Genomic DNA, 21,423 nt, shown 5'->3' on the forward strand with positions numbered 1-21,423 from the left:
TGTGTCCAAAGAATAAAGGTCAGCTGACTACCTGATTATACTGAATGACCAGATGGATTCGCTGACTTCACATCCAGTTCTTACTTGTGAACACACACCACACATCTGTGTAGACTCACACATAAACTTATTAGAATATGAGTATGGACAGACATACAGGTAAACTACACCATGACTGTCCAGTGGAAGCATACAACCACAATGTGGTCATTTTCGTTATTTATGTCCCAGATATAACTATGTACAAATAATATTAATAATATCACGCTGCCAGTTTGGGGGTTTCAGCCGGAGCGGCCCCTTTAAGAGGCGCTGGCTTGTCTGAAGGTAGCGGAAGTAGGTTAAGACGTGACCGAGGCATCCAGAGTGACACACAGACAGATGTGGAGGAGAGAATCCGGTCATTTCCAAAATAAAACCTCGTTCAGAATCAGACAATGAATAAAACGGAAATAATGTAAGTTATGTATTATTTCTGTGCGTCCCGGTATCAATTGACCCACGGACCGGTGCCGGACCGCGGCCCGGGGGTTGGGGACCACTGCTTTACTGGAAAGAGCGTGAGTGTGGCGCGTGCCTGATTCGGGAAATTACCTGACAACTGGTTCCCGGTAGAGATGGGAAGTTCGATTCTTTTTACTGACTCAAATCTTTAACTCTCGAACAGTAAATTGAACGAATGATTTTGAGACATGTCGTTCATTTTACAGCAGGTGGCGCTGTAGCCCTCTTGTGGGCGTTGTAAAAATGGCCGTGGTTCTCAAACGCTATATACTGAAGACAGCATGGTTTGCTTCAGCTGACAAATTATAATACACAAAAGCAATTCAAACCTTGTGAAAACCTAGGAAAACAAATCCACTCCACAATAAAGTGACTTGTGTTCCTGCATCCACTCTGATATTGTTGTTTAACAGCGCAACAGTGACTTGGTAGCTGTCACCTGACAAATGAAGGAGAGACCGATCCCTGAACGAACTGCCTTTCAGGTGAAGGCTGGTAGAGGAGGAGTCCAAGTAAAACGTATTTTTACAATTAGTGAGATTTTTAAAGCAAAAAGTAACAATAAGTTCCCTAAAATATTTACATAGTACATTTTTTGTGTGTCCAGAACGTGGCATTATTATTATTATTATTAATGTTATTATATTTGTTGTTATAATTTATAATTTATATTTTATTTTTCGAAAGTATTTATTTACAAACACACTTTACATTATATACACAATAACACTACACACATCTACAAGAATCAAAGTCCATTCATTAATTATGATATTATGAATAAATAATGTCTGTCGGGCGCCAGGTGACAAATTAATGAACGTCAGATATCGGACATCATTCATTTCCTTGTTTGCTCTGTAGCTGAGCTACAGCTGTTGACGAGCAGTTGAGTGAGTCGTGAACGAATCATTTCTGGTTCCTGTCCCGCTGACTGAGCTTCTGCAGCTGAGAGCAGGTACCGCACGAAACTGAACGAATCGCTCACTGAGAGGACTCATTACTCCCGAGTCACATAAAAGATTCGTTCATATTGAACCCCAACACGCCTCAGCTGTCCCATATTTATCTCCACCGTGAGTCACTGGAGACCGAGCGAGCCGTCTGCTTCTCAGTGCTGTGTCTCACAGGGACGAGGTAAGAGCTACTTCACCATTACGCTGCTAACAGATCTCCGTTCAGATATGTCAGCATTTAAAACTCACTCGCTGATTGGCAAATAGTTTAGCGGTACGAAACAAGTGAAAATGTTTTCTGAAGTAATCAGGGTCAGACTTAAGATCGGCATAATGACATCCCACCGAATAGCTTGTTATTTGATGATATGTCGACTAAAGTTGCCCAGCCCTCCTCCCAGCCAGCTGTTGACCGTGTGCAGTTTTCATGGAGAGAATTAACGTTAAACTCAGTCTGAATCTCAACTAGCACGACAGGGCGTTCGTTTAGTTTGGAACCAGGAAGCTGGCTCATGCAGTAAACAAATGAGATAGGAGAAACTGTCCTGCACAGCAGTTTCCAGGCCTGCTGTATGTGCATGAATTGGCTAATAGATTAAAGTGAAAGCATTTATTGTGAGACTCCGTGTTGGAACAGATGGATTTTGCTGGCAGACCTGCAGGAAAAACTGAAGAAGTCTGATGCTGCTGAAGTGACAGAGCAGTGTTTGTGTGTAACCTTTGCTACCTTTTCCATCTGATTTGTAGCTGTGTGTCTTTGCACTTGTCTTTGTGTAGTAGGTGTGTCTCTGTGCATACCGTAGATTTATAACCTGGCATGTGCCTTACGAAAGGGTCATTAAACAGATAATACTGTATGTCAAGAAAAGCTCATTTTCTTCATTCAACATTCATCTTGTTGACATTTTCACATGCTTTTTGAGTTCACAATGAGCTCACTATTTACAGGAGGTTCAATAAAGATGTTTCACACGCCTGCGCTTTTGATTTATGTGTACACTTAGAGCTACAGTCCACCTGGTTTCATATTAACATGCATTGTCTTTTAAAATAGATAAAGGACAAACTTAAAATAATTCCTGTGGAAATCATTTGTCACGAAATAAGAAGAACTAATGAAATGTCAAGTAGCTGAAGCTTCCTCTCTCCTCTCTGCTGTGTTTAGTTTAGAACATGTCTAAGGCCGGAGGAAACCAGTTTGAGAGGATGGTGGAGGCATCAATCATCCGGATCCCACCCCATCATTACATCCATGTACTGGACCAAAACACCAACATCGCCAGAGTGGAGATCGGACCGCTCACCTACATCCGCCAGGACAATGAAAGGTCAGAAAGTCTCATAAGCCTTGTGATAGATAGATAGATAGATGGATGGATGGATGGATGGATGGATGGATGGATGGATAGATAGATAGATAGATAGATAGATACTTTATTGATCCCCAAGGGGAAATTTTGGTGTTGCAGCAGCCATTACACACAAAAATATTTGAACAATAAGTAACATAATCTACACAACAACAATACACAAAACACAGTACAAGAACAACACACAGTAATAACAACAAAACACTGTAGAACTTGAATGGAAAGTGACTTAGTCACACATTGTTAAACCATCAGCGTGGACACTGACTCTCTGTCAGGGAGTCATTGTACAGGCTGATGGCTGTTGGCACAAATTACTTCCTGTACCTTTCCTTGTCACAGCGGAGCTGGAGAGGTCTCTGACTAAAACTGCTCCGCTGTTTGATAAGCAGGCTGTGGAGAGGATGTGAGCTGTTCTCCATGATGCTCAGCCGTTTGTGCAGCATCCTCCTCTCCACCACCTGCTCTAAAGGTTCCAGAGAAGCCCCGAGCACAGAGCCAGCTTTTCTGATCACTGTATTCAGTTTCTTCTCAGCAGACGACAGCAAAGAATATCGCTTGACCCACACTGACTCGTAAACAAAATGTGCTGATTGCATCGTAAACCTGCTGATTACATGTGTTTGACTATAGGAAAGGGCCATTCATCAATGACCTAATCTATTGTATAGTTGTGCTGTGTCATTGTGTAATCTGGATTGGATCAATGCGTTATCATTGTGGCTATGCTCTCTGTAATCTCTCTATGATCACGTCTTTAAGTCTTAGTGTTTAAAAAGCCTTTTATCCAAGCAGAACAGTACAATCTAACAATACTTTTTTTTTTTTTTTTTTTTGATCAGCTGCTTTTTGCTGTTGTGATTGTTTTGCCTGAATACATTTACTCTATCTATTATCTTAGCCTCGTACTGTACATTGGCAAGTAAAATTATGGAAACATTTAAATGCTTATGTATTATTATGTTTTGTTGGTTTTACTCAATTAAATTGGTCCAGCTTCTCCCACACCAGCTTGATAGGTTCAGGTCTGGCCAGGCCGTCACAGACAATATTCTAGTAGCCATCACAGTGGAACAGGGTAAATCTGGACTCCTCAGACAACATGACCTTCTTCCATTGGCCAGTTCTTAACCCAATTAGTGTCAGCACCTTCACCTCCAAATAAATATTAGGTTATTCCCAGTTAGTCATTGCCCTTAGTGAATGGCATGTCTCTTCACATGATGCCTTGCTCATAATTCAGATTATCCACTCATGATCATTACATTTCCACTGCCATGATCTACTGATGATGTTTGTCAGGCATCATCTTTTTATGAGTTGCGCCTGTTTCTCCTGCAAGACAATTGTAAATCCTTGTCTTCTGGGACAGATGTGCACATGACAGCAATGAAAAGTATTTGAGTCTGAGTCAAGAAGTAATGCAGCATTGAACTTTCCATTCTTTGCTTATTTGATAAAATCTCAGAAAATAGTTAATAATGACAATGAGTCCAAGTTCCAAGATACTAAGTTGATGCCTTCAGAAGTTCCTAATGTTAAAGGTCATTATAAGATTTGGCTGAAATCCAAATCTTAACAAGTCAACAATATAAAGCAGTTAAAATCAGGAAATCATCAGGTTCTCCTATTTTTTATTTTTTTCCACCAGAGTGCTTTTTTTACCAGTTCGCATGATCATGGTGCCTCCACGTCACTACTGCGTGGTGCTCAACCCTGTGGCCCGGGATGATAATGGTCAGATCCTGTTTGACCAGTCAGGTCAGGCAAAACTCCGCCATGCTGATCTGGAGATCCGTCTAACCCAGGACCCATTCCCCCTGTACCCTGGAGAGGAGATCAAGCAGGTCTGTTAGGAACTTAGGCGTCTCACAAATAATAAAAAAATCTGTCTTTGGGACATTTATACCAGATATATAAGTTTAAAGTAATAACTACGTTTTAATGTTAGAACAGTGCTTTCTTCTTTTTGTGTCTGAGACATATTTGAAATCCTGTATTCGTCTCCCAGGATGTGACTCCGCTGCAGATTGTGTATCCGGACACGGCTCTGCGTCTGCAGGCTCTGCTGGACTTTGAGGAGGAGGGAGGAGAGAAGAGAGTGGCTGGAGACGAGTGGTTGTTTGAAGGACCAGGTGTGGATTTATAGGAAACTTTTTTACACGTCTTTAAATATAAATACTAAAACACGATAGAATATTTCTTTAAAAAAAACTGTTTTCTACTAAGTTATGCAGCAATTACAACTTGCACAGAGAACCTTAAAAATGTAATATGTTTTCAAGTTGGCGTTTGGGTGTTGTAATATAGTATTGTTTCATAATTAATAATAGCATTGTATCATAATTTAAGGAACATAAAGCTGGCTGCAAATGATTGTGTATTTCGGGCTTAATGTCTTTTTGTTACAGGAACCTACATCCCAAGGAAGGAGGTGATAGTGTTGGAGACCATTAAGGCCACAGTGATTAGAGAGAACCAGGCCATCAGACTGAGAGCTCGCAAAGAAGGCGTGGACAGAGGAGGAGTCCGCAGAGTCACAGGTACACACACACACACACACACACACACACACACACACACACACACACACACACACACACACACACACAGATGGATAATAGACATACTCATTACTGTTTGTATATTAGTAGGCCTTTGCATTGGTTGTCCTCTGCAAACTATATTTGCAAAGCAAAATACAGTAACAACTCATGGGTGTATGTCTGAATAGTTTTAGCATTACTGAAGGATAAAGTGCAGTAAAGTAATGTCTTTACAATAATGATTCTAATAATAATAAGGCTGAATAACAGCCTTGATTTAGTAAAATAAAGTTTAAGACACAATTATATTGTGCTTTTTCTGGCATCTGACTGTGTGTCTGTGTGTGTTGTTCAGGTGAGGAGTGGCTGGTCAGCAAAGTAGGAGCGTACCTTCCAGGTGCCCATGAAGAGGTCATTGACATCGTTAACGCTTTCATCCTCAACGACAAGGTGACTAAGCTCATCAGTGTCTGTCTCCTTCTGTCTCTGTGATCAGATTTTAGCTGTCATAGATGGCTCCGACTGTGAAATGGAAAATTCAAACAACAATTATTACAAGGTTTTAAAGCATACAGACATATTGCTGAGTGCAGAGGGTGGGAAAACATGTTGCATGGCAAAGCTTTCTGGATTAAAACCTGTACAAACGTCAGTAGATTAAGTTGGAGGACAAACTTGATCCTGTTTGACTGTTTGAGTACCAGCTCTGTTTTTAAAGGTGAACAACAGCAGTTCAGCAGAACCCGTTTTGCAGGTTTATTGTGTTGAACAGATGGCTCCAAGAAAGTCATGATCTCAAAATATGGCAGTCTTCAATATCTGTTTTGAAGCAGGTCAGATTGTGCAGTGATTGTGAAATAATTCATAGATATTACACCCTCCAGCTTCTGTGACCTTATTGTCACATATTCCACTTAGAGTGACAAGAAAAAGTCTTATTTGGAAAACTTAAATCATTTCTAAACTTTCATGTCTTTATTGAGAACAACAAGAAGAAAAAGTATGTAAACACTTGGAATAATAACCTCCAAAAACCCGATTGGACTCAGGTATTAGCATATGTCTCTAGTTTGGAGGTGTTGACTAGAGCTACTTAGACTGACAAAAAACACTATTTGAGTTTGCTCCGCAAGATGAGTATGATTATGTGAGCTATGCCTAGCCAAAAAAAACTTTCAGAGGATCCACAATCAAGAATTGTTGATTTACACAAAGCTGGAAAGGGTTAGAAAGTGACTTTTGAAACTCAACAGTCTGCAGTTAGACATTCTGCAACACTTTGGGACTGTGACTACTTTAACAAGAAGTAGGCATCCACTTTAAACATGGTCCTAATAGTAAAATATGGTGGAGGAAACATCATGATTTGGGCCTGTTTTGCTGCATCAGGGCTTGGCCATCTTGCAGTGATTGGGGGGGAGATTAATTCCCAAGTATATCAAAAAATTATTCAGGACAATGTGAGAATGTCTGTACATAAGCTGAAACTCTGTAGACATTGGGTGATGCAACAAAATGCACAACAGAATGGCTTCAGAAAAACAAAATCTGCCTTTTCAAATCAGAGCCCAGACCTCAACCCAACCAGTTATTAATTTTAAGGGTTCATATACTTTTCCCACAAGCACTATGAGGTTTCTATGTTTGTTCTCAATAATCAAAGATCATTTTTGTGTTATTATTTTAGGCACATCATATTTGTTAATATTTCTGACTTAGATGAAGATCAGATCACATTTTATGACAAACAAATGCAGAAAACAATGAAAAGCTAAAAGATTCACATACTTTTTTTTGCCACTGTATGTTTGAACATGTGAACATCATATCCTGAGTCATGTACACAATCAGATGTCAAACAGATGCCTCTGGAGATTCAGACACTGTACTGCAAATGTGGAAGCCAAGGCACTAGACGTTTTTGAAATATGAACTAAAGAACTGTTAAACAACGCGGCCCACTGAAGCCCACTCTCAGAATCTAAACATTGAAACCAGGCATTTGTGCTCAAGACTTAACAAATCCTTCACTCCTGCGTTTGTGTGTCTCCAGAAAGCGCTTCACGTTCGGGCTCTGCGGCCCTTTAAAGATGCTGGCGGGCGAAATCGCCGCACGGGGGAAGAGTGGCTCGTCACCATTGCTGACAGGGAGGCTCACATCCCCTCTGTGTCGGAGGAGGTGGTCGGAGTGGTGGATGTGACCACTCTGAGCAGCAGACAGTACTGTGTGATCATGGACCCAGTTGGAGCCGATGGGAAACCACAGCTGGGCCAGAAGAGGGTGGTGAAGGTGAGGAGAAGCATCTGCCTTCCATCAAGGGAAAATATTCATGCCTGTGATATCTTATCATCATAACGTCTTTTCCTTCTTTCTCCGCGACAGGGTGAGCGCTCATTTTTCCTGCAGCCAGGTGAGTGTCTTGAACAAGGCATCCAGGACGTGTACGTGCTGTCAGAGGAGGAGGGTCTGGTGCTGAGAGCTGTGGAGGCGTTCAACGACACAGAGGGGGTGAGGAGAGGGACAAAATGTCCCAGATATATCAAACTCTGTGCATGCCTCTGCGGTACAAAATACAACTGGGAGTGATTAAATACAGTATTAAGATCTTAAAAATCAAACGGCAGCTAAAAACCTGTCTAAGCCCCATTTGCACCTGCACTATAAAGCACTTTGCCTTATCTAAACACGGACTTATTTACATTAAATTCAGAAATGTACAGGATACATGATATGGACTACTTCTAAAAATAGTTAGATGACACTGAATGGGTGTTGCAGCTATAAATTGTATCATAAATGAGGTTTGGTTGTGATTAAATACAGAAACAGTTTCCTTTCTGCAGCACTATATTTGAACTTTTAAATGCTGTCATTTTGTTTTTATGGTTTATCCTGCCTGCTCAAAGACGTTTTTGCTATCTGAGGGCGTTATCAGAGTAGAAAGGAATCAGGTGAAGGGAGGAGCTGGAATAACTTTGTGCCTACTCAGACATACAGTATTTGCACTGTGATCATTTGTAAAGCTGGCCTTGTGAAACTGGATTTGTGCAACCACTAGAATGCAATCAACTGCAAAAGCAAACGATCTATCTATACATAGGTGTGTCATGTGAAAGACCATGTGCAACGTAAAGATTTCAAAATCTTTAAAGCCCAGTATAAAGCCAAAAGTTAAAGGTGTGTCTCTGTCCTCTCTGGTTAAAAGTTCAAAGTACTTTGCTGCTCAGGCTGCACCGTGTAACGCTGGTTGGTGGGTTGGTCCGTGTCATAAATGTGCACTGTTGTGTTGAGTTATCAGCTAATTGTAGGTATAGCAAAGTGAATACTTGTGCTAGAATTGGGGCGAGATCATGGGCGTGCTCTGTAGAGGTTGGAAAAACAGCTGCTGTTAAATCACAGACAAAAGAATACAGGATATATTGTTTAGACATATGACACATTGTGAGCTCTGGTGGTATTTAGTATTATTGTGAAATGCAATGTGCAGATTTAAACCAACAATGAGCAATAGTAACAAGCTCCTTTTGTATCGTTCACCAAATAAAGCAGAAGTAGTAGTATAACATATAGCCAGGCGCATCTCCTCTTGGTTTTAGCCTTTGGGTTTTCCTCTACCTGTCAAGACTGGTTCTGGTTTAAAAAGGATAAAGCAACACTTCAACCAGAGAGCTGTCTATGAGAGAAAATCTAAAAATCACTCAGGGGGGGAAGAGTAGAAGGTTTTTAGACGGACCATGTCGGTAACCAGACATTAGTCCAAATGAACAAGCACTTCACCTGGTGAGAAGGAAGCTGGAGGTAGACGACAACTGAAGGATGCTGCAGCCTGAAAAGCAAATCTACAGGAGAAATCAACAACCTTCACTAATTCATCTTCCCTTCTTAACCTGGCTAACCCATTAAACCACTGCTCTCTTCTTCTTCTTCTTTCTCTTCTTCTTCTTCTCCAAACAAATCCCACCACCTTCTCCTCCTCCTTCTGCCATGTCCTTTCATTGACACTCCATCCACTCTTTGTTTTTCTCCGTTGCCATCCACTTTCTTTTCACCTACTTTGGGTTTTGTTTTCCTCTCAGTGCCTCTCTCCAATCCCCTCTCCTCCTCTGCCTCCCTCTCCTCCACCTCTCCAATGCATCGCCACGTTAACCCTTTTCTCCGTTCTCCTCCTCTCTCTCTCCTCTTCTCTCTGCCAGCATGAAGAGGAAGAAGAGGAGGAGGAGGAAGAGCCGATGGAGGAGAGGGCCAAGCGTTCTCGCAGGAGCAGTGTTTACCGTCGTCCCGGAGATCGCTGGATGTTGCGTGGCCCCATCGAGTATGTCCCACCCGCTGCTGTGGAGGTGGTGCTGAAGCGTCAGGCCATCCCACTGGACGAGAACGAGGGAATCTACGTCAGGGACATCAAAACTGGAAAGGTACAAGTTAGAGGCCTTTAATTCCTGTTAACGTGCTCACTTAAAGGATCTTTTCACCTGTGTTTGCAGCAAACAGAAATCTTTGCTAGTTGTCGAGTGATGAAATGTAAATGAATGTGCTTCATAAATATAGTTGTGGTGGAAACAAGAGTCCGTGTTGTTAATCTAACATCAGAGTGTCATGCTGCCTCTCAGGTGCGCGCAGTGATTGGTCACACCTACATGCTGACTCAGGATGAGGAGCTGTGGCAGAAGGAGCTTCCTCCAAATGTCGAGGCCCTTCTAACTTCTCTTATCGACCCTCTGGCCAATCGCTCAGACCGCAGGATGATTGCAGAGAGTGGGCCGAGGGACAAGACCAGGGTGGTCTCCTACAGGGTCCCCCACAATGCTGCCGTGCAAGTTTACGACTACAGAGAGAAGAAAGCCAGGTGGGGCTCGGGTTTTGTGTCCTGCTAGAGGTTAGTGGAACTTAATTAAGCCAGCTGATGTGGTGATGCTGTCTTGTCTGCAGGGTGGTGTTTGGACCAGAGATGGTGATGCTGGGACCCGACGAGCAGTTCACCGTGTTGTCTCTGTCTGGAGACAAACCTAAGAGGCCCAACGTCATCAAGGCTGTGTGCCTCCTGCTGGGACCAGACTTCTTCACTGACATCATCACCATCGAGACGGCCGACCACGCCCGACTGCAGCTGCAGCTCTCCTACAACTGGTGACTACACACAGCACAGTCGCTGACGTGGTCAGACCAGCAGAGCGTACAACAAGTTAAATGTCAAGATCAGAGACAATGACTCAAGAACTGCTATTTGCGTCTGGTCAGAGGTGTTAGTCAGAGGAAACAGCTGAACATGCTTCAGCAAAATGTTATGATCAGCTCCAGCAACCTAATTATAAAATGCAAAAACATTTTGACTGAATTGAAATGTCATTATCAAGACATTACTTTAATTTGACTGGTCTACACCTCTGTTTAGTTTTATAGGATTAACTGTGCATAAACAAAGTGCAACTTGCAAATGTGGTAGAAATCATTGTTACTACCAGTCAGTCTACAACCTTTGGCTCCTCAAGGGAGCAGCCTGTCCACAAAGAATTTTCCCAAGGGAATTAACAAATTGTAATTATTATTATTATTATTAATAAGGGAATCCTCATTGTCTGCTTCTTATTTCCCTCCAGGCACTTTGACGTGAAGTCTCCAGCTGACTCCGCTGTTGCAGCCGCTCTGTTTTCAGTTCCCGACTTTGTCGGTGACGCCTGTAAAGCCATCGCCTCCCGGGTCAGAGGAGCCGTCGCCTCCGTGCAGTTTGATGATTTCCACAAGGTTTGGAATTGACTGTTATCACTGCTTAGTACAGTAATTACATTTTTCAAGACTGATCAGCTGAACTCTTGCTCATTTGCAGAACTCGAACCGGATCATCTGTTCAGCTGTGTTTGGCTTCGATGAGAAGCTGGCGGTTCGTACCAGTCTGCGCTTCCCCCAGAACAACTTGGTGATCAGCAGCGTGGACATCCAGTCTGTGGAGCCAGTCGACCAGAGGACGCGGGATGCCCTGCAGAAGAGCGTGCAGCTCGCTATCGAGATCACCACCAACTCCCAGGAGGCTGCTGCACGGTCTGAAACACACACACACACACACACACACACACACACACACACACACCTGGCTGCAGTGTTTTAAACAGTTTAGTGTGTTTCTAGATGTGTGTGCAGATTTACAACCAGCATTTTGAACAAATCGATCTTTGTATGCTCTGTCGTCCATCTCCATGACATGTTTTGTGTGTGTGTGCAGGCACGAGGCGGAGCGTCTGGAGCAGGAGGCTCGGGGCAAACTGGAGAGACAGAAGATCACTGACCAGGCTGAGGCTGAGAGAGCCAGGAAGGAGCTGCTGGAGCTGGAGGCTCTCAGGTGAGAAGGAGGGGACTGGGTTGAGAAGGTGAAACACTGTTAATGTGACATGTCATTTAAAAACTCAGAGTGGATTGTGTGTTTAGCACTCTGCTGCCTGTTAACCCCACCTGTGTGTGTGTGTGTGTTAAAGTGCTGCAGTGGAGAGCACAGGAGCTGCGAAGGCTGAAGCTCAGTCTCGGGCGGAGGCAGCTCGTATTCAGGGAGAAGCTGCTGTCAATGAGGCCAAACTGAAAGCTGAAGCTCAGAGGATCGAGGCTGTACGTTCAAACATCCTCTTTCTCCTTTCAGCATATAACCATAGCAGGAATTGCTGGCATGCCTTATAAAGGTGGTCTGCAAGAGTTGACTTGTAAACAAACTATGCCGTGTGTCTGTTTGTGCAGGAGTCAGAGCTGCAGCGCCTGGCGAAGGCTCGTGAGCAGGAGCTGAGCTACAAGAAGGAGATGGACGGTCTGGAGGTGGCGAAGCAGGAGCGTCTGGCTCAGATCGAGAGTCAGCGATTCAGTCAGCTGGTGGAGAGTCTGGGCAGCGACACACTGAAGGAGATCGCCAGAGCCGGACCCGAGCTGCAGGTACAGTACCACCACTGCTCCTGAGGAAAACAACAACATCATTTTATTTAAATGACACAACACTGGATCATTTGATTGCAGCATTAATCTGAAGTTAAACCAGATATATTGTGTGTATTACTGGGAATAAATAGTATCCATAAAGGGGTTCTGAAGGTTGTAGTATTGCTTGATTTACAGTTAAAACAAACAAACGCACAGAGATCATCTGCTGCATTAACACCACCTGAAAGCCTCTTTAAAAGAGCTGAAGGTTCATTCTTATGCTTGGCCACAGTCAACAGGAGTCAGGACACAGTGCATTTCTACACACTGATTAAAACCACCCAGTGGTAATAATGATGTGGCTGATCTGTGTATTAGTGGGAGGCCTTTTAATCTCACTCTCTAATTGTTTAATCTTGTTTAATTTAGCTGAATAAATTCTGAATGTGAGTACTTCTGTATGTTATTAAATACTTAAAGGACTTTTCTCTCTGACTCATCATCAGTTTTCACATTTGAAACTCAGCATCTGTTTCTTGTCCTCTAGGTGAAGATGCTCCAGGCTCTGGGGTTGAAGTCCACCCTCATCACAGATGGATCATCACCCATCAACCTCTTCACCACAGCCAATGGGCTGCTGGGGGCGCTGCCGGGACAGGGACAGGGTCAGTGAAGGAGCGGAGGGAGGGGGTCCAGATGGGAAAGTGTCCAGAAGTAAACCTCCACAGGTGCTCATGATGCTGCAGTGCAACTCACAGATTCTCCAGTCTACAGGATGGTCAAGACTACAGCAAGATGCTGATCAGATTTGTATTTTACATGTCTGGTCTGTTTGGTCAGTTTGGAGCTGCTGTTGTGTCAGCAGTTTAATTGTGATAGCACCATGGGAGTTGTAGTTGACTTGTCTCCTTCACTTTGTTTTCCACGGGCTTCTTGTACCTCTGACTTTTGATCAAGCACACGTTATGGTTTTTTTAAAGGTTTTTTATGATTTTACTGTAGGAACCAGAGTTCATGATGGTGCCTCACTCCTCTGTCACATCTCTCCATCCACTTACACTGTGGTCACTTATACATTAAAGAGCTGTGATACAGTACTGATGTACACTGAACCAGCGTTTATCAGCCAGGTGTGAATGTTATTTGCTCGTTTCGCCTCACTTTTCCTTCTTTTGTTCCTAAGAGGAATTACGATTCAAAGGTTTACTTCTGGATACATAACCGGCAATGTTTTGGAAATTAAGAATTGTGCCTACAAACTAGTTTGTTTAGTCCTGCAAACTGACAGGGAGTATACTTTCTGCTTTGCACTACACCCACTTTAAATGACTGCAGTGTGTAACAGTCAATGTTAAACAGTTGTACTACTGTGGTTCTAATAGACGGGATAATGCGAGTGCCTTTCTTTACCTTTTAAAAATGCAGTTTCTATAATTAAACCAAAGTCTGTGTTTGTGTGGCCATTAAAGTGCTGCTCATGTCCCTCATCACTGTCTCTGCTGTCATTTTTAAACATGGTGATTTTAAAACTTGACTCCTTTCACCTTTTTTTTTATGGATCAGTTTGACCTTACACACAATTTTTCTTACAAGAAAAGTATTATTATTATTATTATTATTATTATTATTATTATTATTATTATTATTATTATTAAATTAAATTAAAATCTAGGAAAAAACATTAGCATAGTAATTGTTATCTATTGTAATGAGTGATTTATCAGGTGGGCTGAATATGGTTCACATTCTGATCCTAGAAACACATCTGCTCACTGACGGCCAGGAACTGTTACACAGAACTGATGATTAGACAAAAGGAAACGTTTGTGCTGCAGTATGTTATATCAAACACACTGTGCACAAAGAGGGATCTGTTGTATTCATATATTGTCATTAGCGTGCAATCACGCAGAAATACCACCTGTTGCAGTTTCTTTAGCTTAGAATGAGTCTTTTATAGCCACAAAGCAGTGTCACGTCGCACCAACATGTCTCTGAAGTAGCCCAAAATGCCCAAACAAGAAATCAAATGCCTACATCAAGTTTGTTGTAAAAATATGAAATAAATATAAAACTAAACATCACCAGCGGCTGTGCTAGCTGGGACATTCTGGTTTGCAGCTTGTTCTGTTATGATACTGTACATAAATATCAGCATCTTTCGATACAAATGCAGTAAGAATATGTTAAATTCATACAGTGGTACCTGTCAACAACAGTAAGGCAATACATGAGGCATCAAAATGTAGAGACGATACAAAAAGAGAATCAGGCAGCAGCAAACAGAGAGAAGTAGTTCGGCCATGTAGGTGATGTGAAGCAATCACAGTTTGTCATGTTTAAATGACACATTGACACAACGCACTAGTGACAGTTGCATTCTTTTGCAAATACAAACCAGCGGATATCACCGTGTCATCATCACTTCATCATCATCTTCTGATTCAGGTAGCTCCTATGTGGACAACCAACACAAAATTCTCCCACATACTGCACTCAACAAACACTTCTAAGAGCTTTCAAAGAATCTTATTGGTTTGTTGGCTGATCCATACCATCATATTAGACTGTGTGACCTCTAATCAATGTATGAGTAGAAGTCAGTAAACCACATGACTTAGTCTGCTTTCACATGTCGTACCACAAAGTGATCCCCCACCTGAAGCTGACCTTAGTTAATGTCCAACTACAGGTGCCTTGATCTGAACCCAACGGCCTTTAAGAGCAAAAACAGAGTCATCCCTATAGGGATGAGGGCTTGAGGAAATTGTAACTGAACAAATAGGAGGGTGATGCTGTTTAGACAATTTCCTGTATATATACCGTACATGTATATACCACTGAAATGTATTTGTGTGATTATATGCTATGTTTTCCTGTCAGAAGTTAAGGAGCAAGAGCACGATAACTTCTCTGTTTTCTTCTCCACCACACACCCAAAAAAAAAACAAAACTACACTTCCACTGTGATGGAGGGACATCACACTGGGAGATGCTGTCACCTGGTGGTTGCCAACAGTCATAACCTGGAAGTTGTTGGAGTAGAAAAGAATGAAGTGAAGGGAGGAGCTGGAGTGAAGGTCTCTACAGCCGGTCTTGTGCGTGAGGACTTGTGCACCTGACAAAGGATTACAGGAGAGATTCTGCAGAACGCTGGATCCCACTGGACGAGAACGAGGGCATCTAAGTCAGGGACACCAAAAGTGGGGAGGTACAAGTTAGAGGCCTGTGCTTTCTGCCCGTGTGTTGTTAAAAGCAAGAGCCTATGAATTAGATCATGTTAGCATTGATATTAAAGCTTCATAAAGCACAAACGTCTTCATGTTTGTCAGTAACAAGATTAAACAAAAACCCAGAGTCCGTGTTATTATTCTAACATCAGTGTGTCGTGCTGCCTCTCAGGTGTGTGCAGGTGAGGAGCTTCCTCCAAACATGTTAGGATTTAAGGTATCATCATATCATCATGAAGTTTCCTCTTGGACTTTGATATGAGTCACTCTTGTTGTCTGAGTCATCATCAGGATTCAGATTTGAAACCAGAAGTCCACCCTCATCATAGACAGATCATCACCCATCAACCTCGTCACCACAGCCAATGGGCTGCTGGGGGCGCTGCCAGCACAGGAATAGGGACTGGTCAATAAAGTCTATATGAGCTCGAGTGATCTGAGCCGAAAAGCTGGAAAGGCTGTGGAAAGTCTTTCCAGACAACACTCCAGGTGTTTGTTCCTTCAATACATGTTAGGTAACGGTGCTGTATGTCCACAGGCTCCAGTTATTGGACTTTAAATCACAACTAATAATCTTATTGAACATTATTTGCTGTTTGCTCAGTTTTGTGGATGATTCTAAATACTACAATACCCAGGATTCTCAGCTACTGTTTCACTTACACTTACATGTGATGCACATGATCTACAGTACAGGGGCCTAGTCTGCTGGCTGTCGTTCAGTTATTACTTTAGCAGCTAAAATAAGGTGTCAGGTGATTGATACACTGCTCCAACAGTGAACACTAATGAGAAACGAGGTCGATGTCCCTGTGACCTCACAACTGTGTGTGAAATAAATCGATTTTCCCTTAATGATCTGATGTTTTCAGAAAACAGAGCACAGAATTTTTATCACAAAACCAGAAGCAGGCATTTTCATTAACACAAATCTTTACCTAAATACATCTTAAACACCACAACATGCTAAGACAAGTGTTTGGCAGTGATGTAAAGCAGATTAACACAAGCACAAAACATGACCCAGTGCTCTGAATTTGGGTCTGATACATGGCCCCGGTGGGTTTGATCCTGTCAGTAGGAGTAGACTGTTATCACAGGAGACATCAGGACGGACCGGTCTGCAGCCAATCAGATGCAGATCATGCAGAAGAGGTGGCTCCTCTTTAATTCAATTCACCGATTAGATCATTCAGTCAGGGGAGGCTAATGAAATCCCTCTGCGTGGACTGTAATTCTCTGCAGCTGTCTCCTCTTATAATTTTCTCTTCTTTATCTTCTACAATCTGCACATCAGTCTCCTGCCGGGTTCGACCTCCATGTATTAAAGAGCTCCAAAAAGCTCCATCGCTACTAAAAAACAACAACAAAACAAAAGGGAGTAAAACAGAACAGAAATGATGAATCAATTAGTGAACTGACAGCAAATGTCAGCTAATTACCAAATAAGTAGTTCAAGTAATTTAAAAATAAGTCTTTAGGTTTTGAACACGTTAATTAAGACACTGAATGCACCATCAGAGCATTCAAAGGATGCACCTGAAGCTTTGGGCAGAGTGGGTGTCGTGCTTCTATTTGCTTAAGGTGCATATTGTATCTTCACGTTAAAGTTGACCTCTCCTCTCGTCGTGCACCCGCAGCACCTGCCTCATGCCTGTGTTAGTCAGGATTTTCCCGTGGACCTTTGCTTTCGTCTGCCCCTGGTGTGTTGGTGACTCATCTATTTGACTTGGACTTGTTTTTGAATTGTATTTTCATTCTATCTGTTCTTTGTTTTAATAAATCGATGATGAGCAGCTCTCAGTCTTTTACTTACTTGACCTGTGTTGTTTTGATTACTCACGTCAGTTATTCTTTTGCTAAGTCACTTTCTAACTTTATTTACCTAAGCTATTTACTGATGTTTACTATTGTTACTCACCTGTTGTTCTTTCAGTCATTAGTTTCATCATGGTTTAATAAATACATAATATATAATTTCTGCAACTATTTCACACATCTCAAAATGTTATGTTATCTTGTTTACCCTGACTAAAGTTTCAGTTTGCTGATAGAGTCTCCTTGAAACCATTGGAAGTATTAAGGTAAGGTTCATTTGTTTTTGTTGTACACATTTGACTTTAAGATCATGTGGAAATGAGACGAAGGTTCAGAATTAGTATTTTTTGAGGCAGTGTTTACACACCTCAATCCGTTAAACAGATAAACATGGCGCCTTTTGTTTCAGGTGTTTCCTGGTTTCCTAATATCCAGCATTGCATAAACATTGAGCAGAGACAATACAAGAATTTAAATGTCTTGAAAAAGAAAGAAACCACTGGTGCACCGTGCAACATACATAGAACGAGTCGACCAATGAAACAATTGTAGACAGAAGCAGTGTGAGACGTGTCAATCACCAGACAAACTGAACTTGAATTCATTTTAAAATGATCTGTTCCAATACTTTTCTAATATTTAATCCAAAAGACGAACTCCTCTGTGGTGTTTAACACAGTGAGGTGCACATGGCATCAAACTGAAGCTGAGATTCTGTTATCTCACATCCATCTTTTAATGTTAAACCCAAATGTCTCCGGTGTACAGACAAACTAATTATCCCTGTCAATGCTTTTGGAGGAGATTGCATGTTGCCAGGACAACAAGCTGAAGAGAACCAATGGATCGGGGGTCGTGTCAAATAATCAGCAACACAATCAGCCAAACCTGTTAATTCCCATAAGAAAGAACAGGGGCCAGGTATGTGGCACAGACTGCATCGGTAAAGTTGGCTGTGTTCATTTTCCTTCTCCTCTCCCTCTCCCACCACTTCCTCCTCTGTCTCCCTCTTCATCTTCTCTTGTGTTGTTGTTGTGGTTACAGCTTAGTCGGCCTTCCCACTGTGTTTTCTCTCTCACATTTCTACTGGCGGATAATAAACTGCCATCGAGCTGCATTAGTCTTAACAGTTGGAGTCATCATGCTCACGTCTGGGAGATGCGAGCAACACACACACACACACACACATGCACGTACACAAAAGATTCATCCGCCGGCCCCTTGGCCTAACATAAAACACACATAAACACACCTAACTCTTATTTTAGCTTTAACCCTAAAACAACATGTTACTCTTTAACGGCCCTTTGAAACAGTCATGACGTCCTCCTGCGCATTTAAAAATGAAAACTCTGAAGCATTCAGAGGTTAATTTTCAGCCCTCATGTCTTATAAAGGTTGGGGCAGCAGGGTGGTGTACGTAGGAATGAGTCAGAATAAACTACAGCGTCTCACTCGTGGTAACGAAGGAACATTTGACCCCGCTGACAGCGTTTGTTTGTTTTTGTGGCACCATTCTTTGAAACTAACATGTCCAACCAGTCTGAGCGTGCAGCAGTAATTTCCTTCATGCAGTGTTTACTGACTCATTTAGCTCCTTTCTCTCTTCTGTTATTATTGTCTTCTCCTCCTCCTCCTCCTCCTCCTCCTCCTCCTCCTCCTCCTCCTCCTCCCCTGCTGCTCCATCTCCCTGCTCTCAGCTGCATTATGACACACTGCCTCCACCCTCCATCTATGTTCATCTTCGCTGTCTCTGGTTGCTTTTCCACCTTTTGTTTCCTCAATTCGGCCTCTTCTCTGTGCTGCTCCTTCCAGTCTCCCACGCCCAGAACCACCCACAGACTCATCCATTTATCTCAATTAAGCCTCGACTATGATACCAACACTTTTTCACTTTTGCTTTTTTCAGGTCTTTTCTCTCTTTTACACCTCGGTCTGCATCGTTTCTCTTTGCTTCTAGTTTCTTCTCCTCCCCCGTTCCTTCATCTCCTGACCCCCCCCCCCCCCTCCTTCTGTCTCTTGATCTCTCCTCTTGTAGCCTCGGTGGTGAAGTCACTTAATAATTTATAAGAATCTAAAATTTAGATGAAGCGTGCTCGCATGCGCACACACACACACACACACACACACACACACACACACACACACACACACACACACACACAGATCTTTTATTAACAGTAAGGAACCAGACCTCTCTCTCTCTTTCTTTCTCTCTGCCACATCCCAGTGTCCCCGGCTGCCTCTCACTCCCTTTCCAATGGTTGCCGTGACAACACGCTCTCCCGTCCTAGAAACAGGGTGTACATAGAAATGTCCACTCCTTCGTTTCATCTCTCGCTCCATCTTACTCTCTTAACTTATTCCTGCCAATTTAAAGAAAACAAACCCTGCAAAATAAAAGCTTCTTCACAGCCCTGTGGCACAATATGATTTAAGAAAATAAAAGCATTCCCACTTAGTGAGTTATCCCCACCTTTTTTTCTTATGCTCATTCTTAAACGTGAAACATGTTTAACCTGTAAATTTATTGACACACAAATTACTCATACTGAATACCTTTATACTATAACTGGAAGTATCAAGAAGCCTAAATACCAACTAGTGTCTTTGTCCATGAACTGAACAGTTAAAATCCTTTAAAGAAATCAGTAGTTTTTATCTTTATGCAATATAAAAAGAGACAAACATTCCCCTCTGATAGCTAATTCATGTATTGTTGCTGTATGCAGACATTGCTATGTACACCTGAACAACAACAACAGAAGACAGCACCTTCTGAAACAGATGACCCAAAGCTAAGTGAGATAAAACATTAAAACATGCAACAGACAGGTGTGTCTTGTTTCCCAGGTGTTGTCGACTGCTTTTCAAAAACAAACTAACTTAAATGAAATTGAAAAAATATATATGAAAACCAGAGAGCTGTGGATGGCACAAATATTGGGCACAGCCATCAGAACAATTTGAAATGAGTTGTTAAAGAGAGAAGCCTCTTGTGTGCTGAGCAACCTACACAGTCATAGGAAAGTAACAACAGCTGATGACAGAAGCGTTGTGAGAGCTGTGAAGGAAACCCCCCAGTCTAAGAAGAGGAGGTTAAAGGGAGAAACTGCCCAAAGCAAACGACAACTGAAGAAGGCTGCAGCCTGGAAAAGCAAATCAAAAGAAGGTGTTGCAAACTCACAGGTCATACTGTCTTCTGTGTTGTTCAATGTATGAAACTAATCTCATATACATATTTTGATCTCCCACACAAATGTTTTTGGTGTAAACAAACTAACAAACAAACAGTGGTTAGTCATAGACACTGACACTGAGTCTCAGTCAGTGGTGACTCACATTTCCAACACGCTTCCTGTAACTGATTCTAGGACCGTGTGAATGAAAACACTCAACACATTTCCATCTAGTACCCTGATGTGAGAGTCGGACTTCAACAATAGTAAAACCTGTAATTCTAATAATTACTTGAGCTCATGTTTGGTCATTTCTCTGAGTACATCCAGCACTGCCACAAGTGAAGGGCCTCATCAGGAAATGTCTTCCCGTATTCTTACACTGATTCAGGAGCCTGCAGACTTGGAGGAGGTCGTATTTAACTGAGATTTATTCCCTTCAAACATGATCAAATACTTCACATCAGTAGTCAAGATCAAGAGTGTCTGATAAATGTATTGTGTACACCCATACTCATTCTGTATGCTTCATAAAGCAGTCGATTTAAGGCATGCACAGGCACAAAAAAGAGTCCAGTGGCAGGAGATAGCAATCAATAGCAATAATAAGAGGACTTAATGAATTAAGCTGACATTATACTCATGCTTACACCATTCCCCCACCTTGCTATTTAAAAAAAGCAAGCAGGAAGCAGGTTATACTGAGCACTATAAACATCACCATGTACATACAAAAGAGATCCAGAGAATGAGAATAGAAATATAAAAAATACAAAGATTAGGTAATCAGGTGTCAAAAAGGGCATTTACAAAAGAAATGAAAATGATAGACAGTAGTGGAGAAAAAAAAAACACACAGGACACTAGGATGTGAAACACAAGAGCATCTGATTCCTCATGACTTGTGAACAATGAATAAATCAACAGT

General features: G+C 42.1%; 1 protein-coding gene across 1 annotated transcript; it reads left to right on the plus strand.

Moving 5' to 3' along the window:
• Positions 1-1,422: 1,422 nt before the first annotated feature.
• On the plus strand, positions 1,423-13,755 carry mvp (major vault protein). The gene is made up of 17 exons (XM_026355287.1): positions 1,423-1,641; positions 2,626-2,788; positions 4,482-4,677; positions 4,842-4,965; positions 5,242-5,373; positions 5,732-5,826; positions 7,430-7,666; positions 7,760-7,885; positions 9,571-9,789; positions 9,985-10,220; positions 10,304-10,501; positions 10,972-11,116; positions 11,199-11,410; positions 11,592-11,708; positions 11,842-11,968; positions 12,095-12,283; positions 12,816-13,755. The coding sequence occupies exons 2-17, from the start codon at positions 2,634-2,636 to the stop codon at positions 12,939-12,941; spliced, it is 2,634 nt and encodes an 877-aa protein (XP_026211072.1). The 5' UTR covers positions 1,423-1,641; positions 2,626-2,633; the 3' UTR covers positions 12,942-13,755.
• Positions 13,756-21,423: the final 7,668 nt, after the last annotated feature.

The sequence above is a fragment of the Anabas testudineus genome, chromosome 8 (genome assembly GCF_900324465.2).
Source record: "Anabas testudineus chromosome 8, fAnaTes1.2, whole genome shotgun sequence".
NCBI classification, from domain to species: Eukaryota; Metazoa; Chordata; class Actinopteri; order Anabantiformes; family Anabantidae; genus Anabas; species Anabas testudineus.

Coding starts and splice junctions, on each gene's coding strand:
- mvp (XM_026355287.1), top strand. CDS start 2,634: ATGTCTAAGGCCGGAGGAAACCAGTTTGAGAGGATGGTGGAGGCATCA. Junction 5,827..7,429: donor CTTTCATCCTCAACGACAAG/GTGACTAAGCTC, acceptor GTGTGTCTCCAG/AAAGCGCTTCACGTTCGGGC. Junction 12,284..12,815: donor GAGCCGGACCCGAGCTGCAG/GTACAGTACCAC, acceptor CTTGTCCTCTAG/GTGAAGATGCTCCAGGCTCT.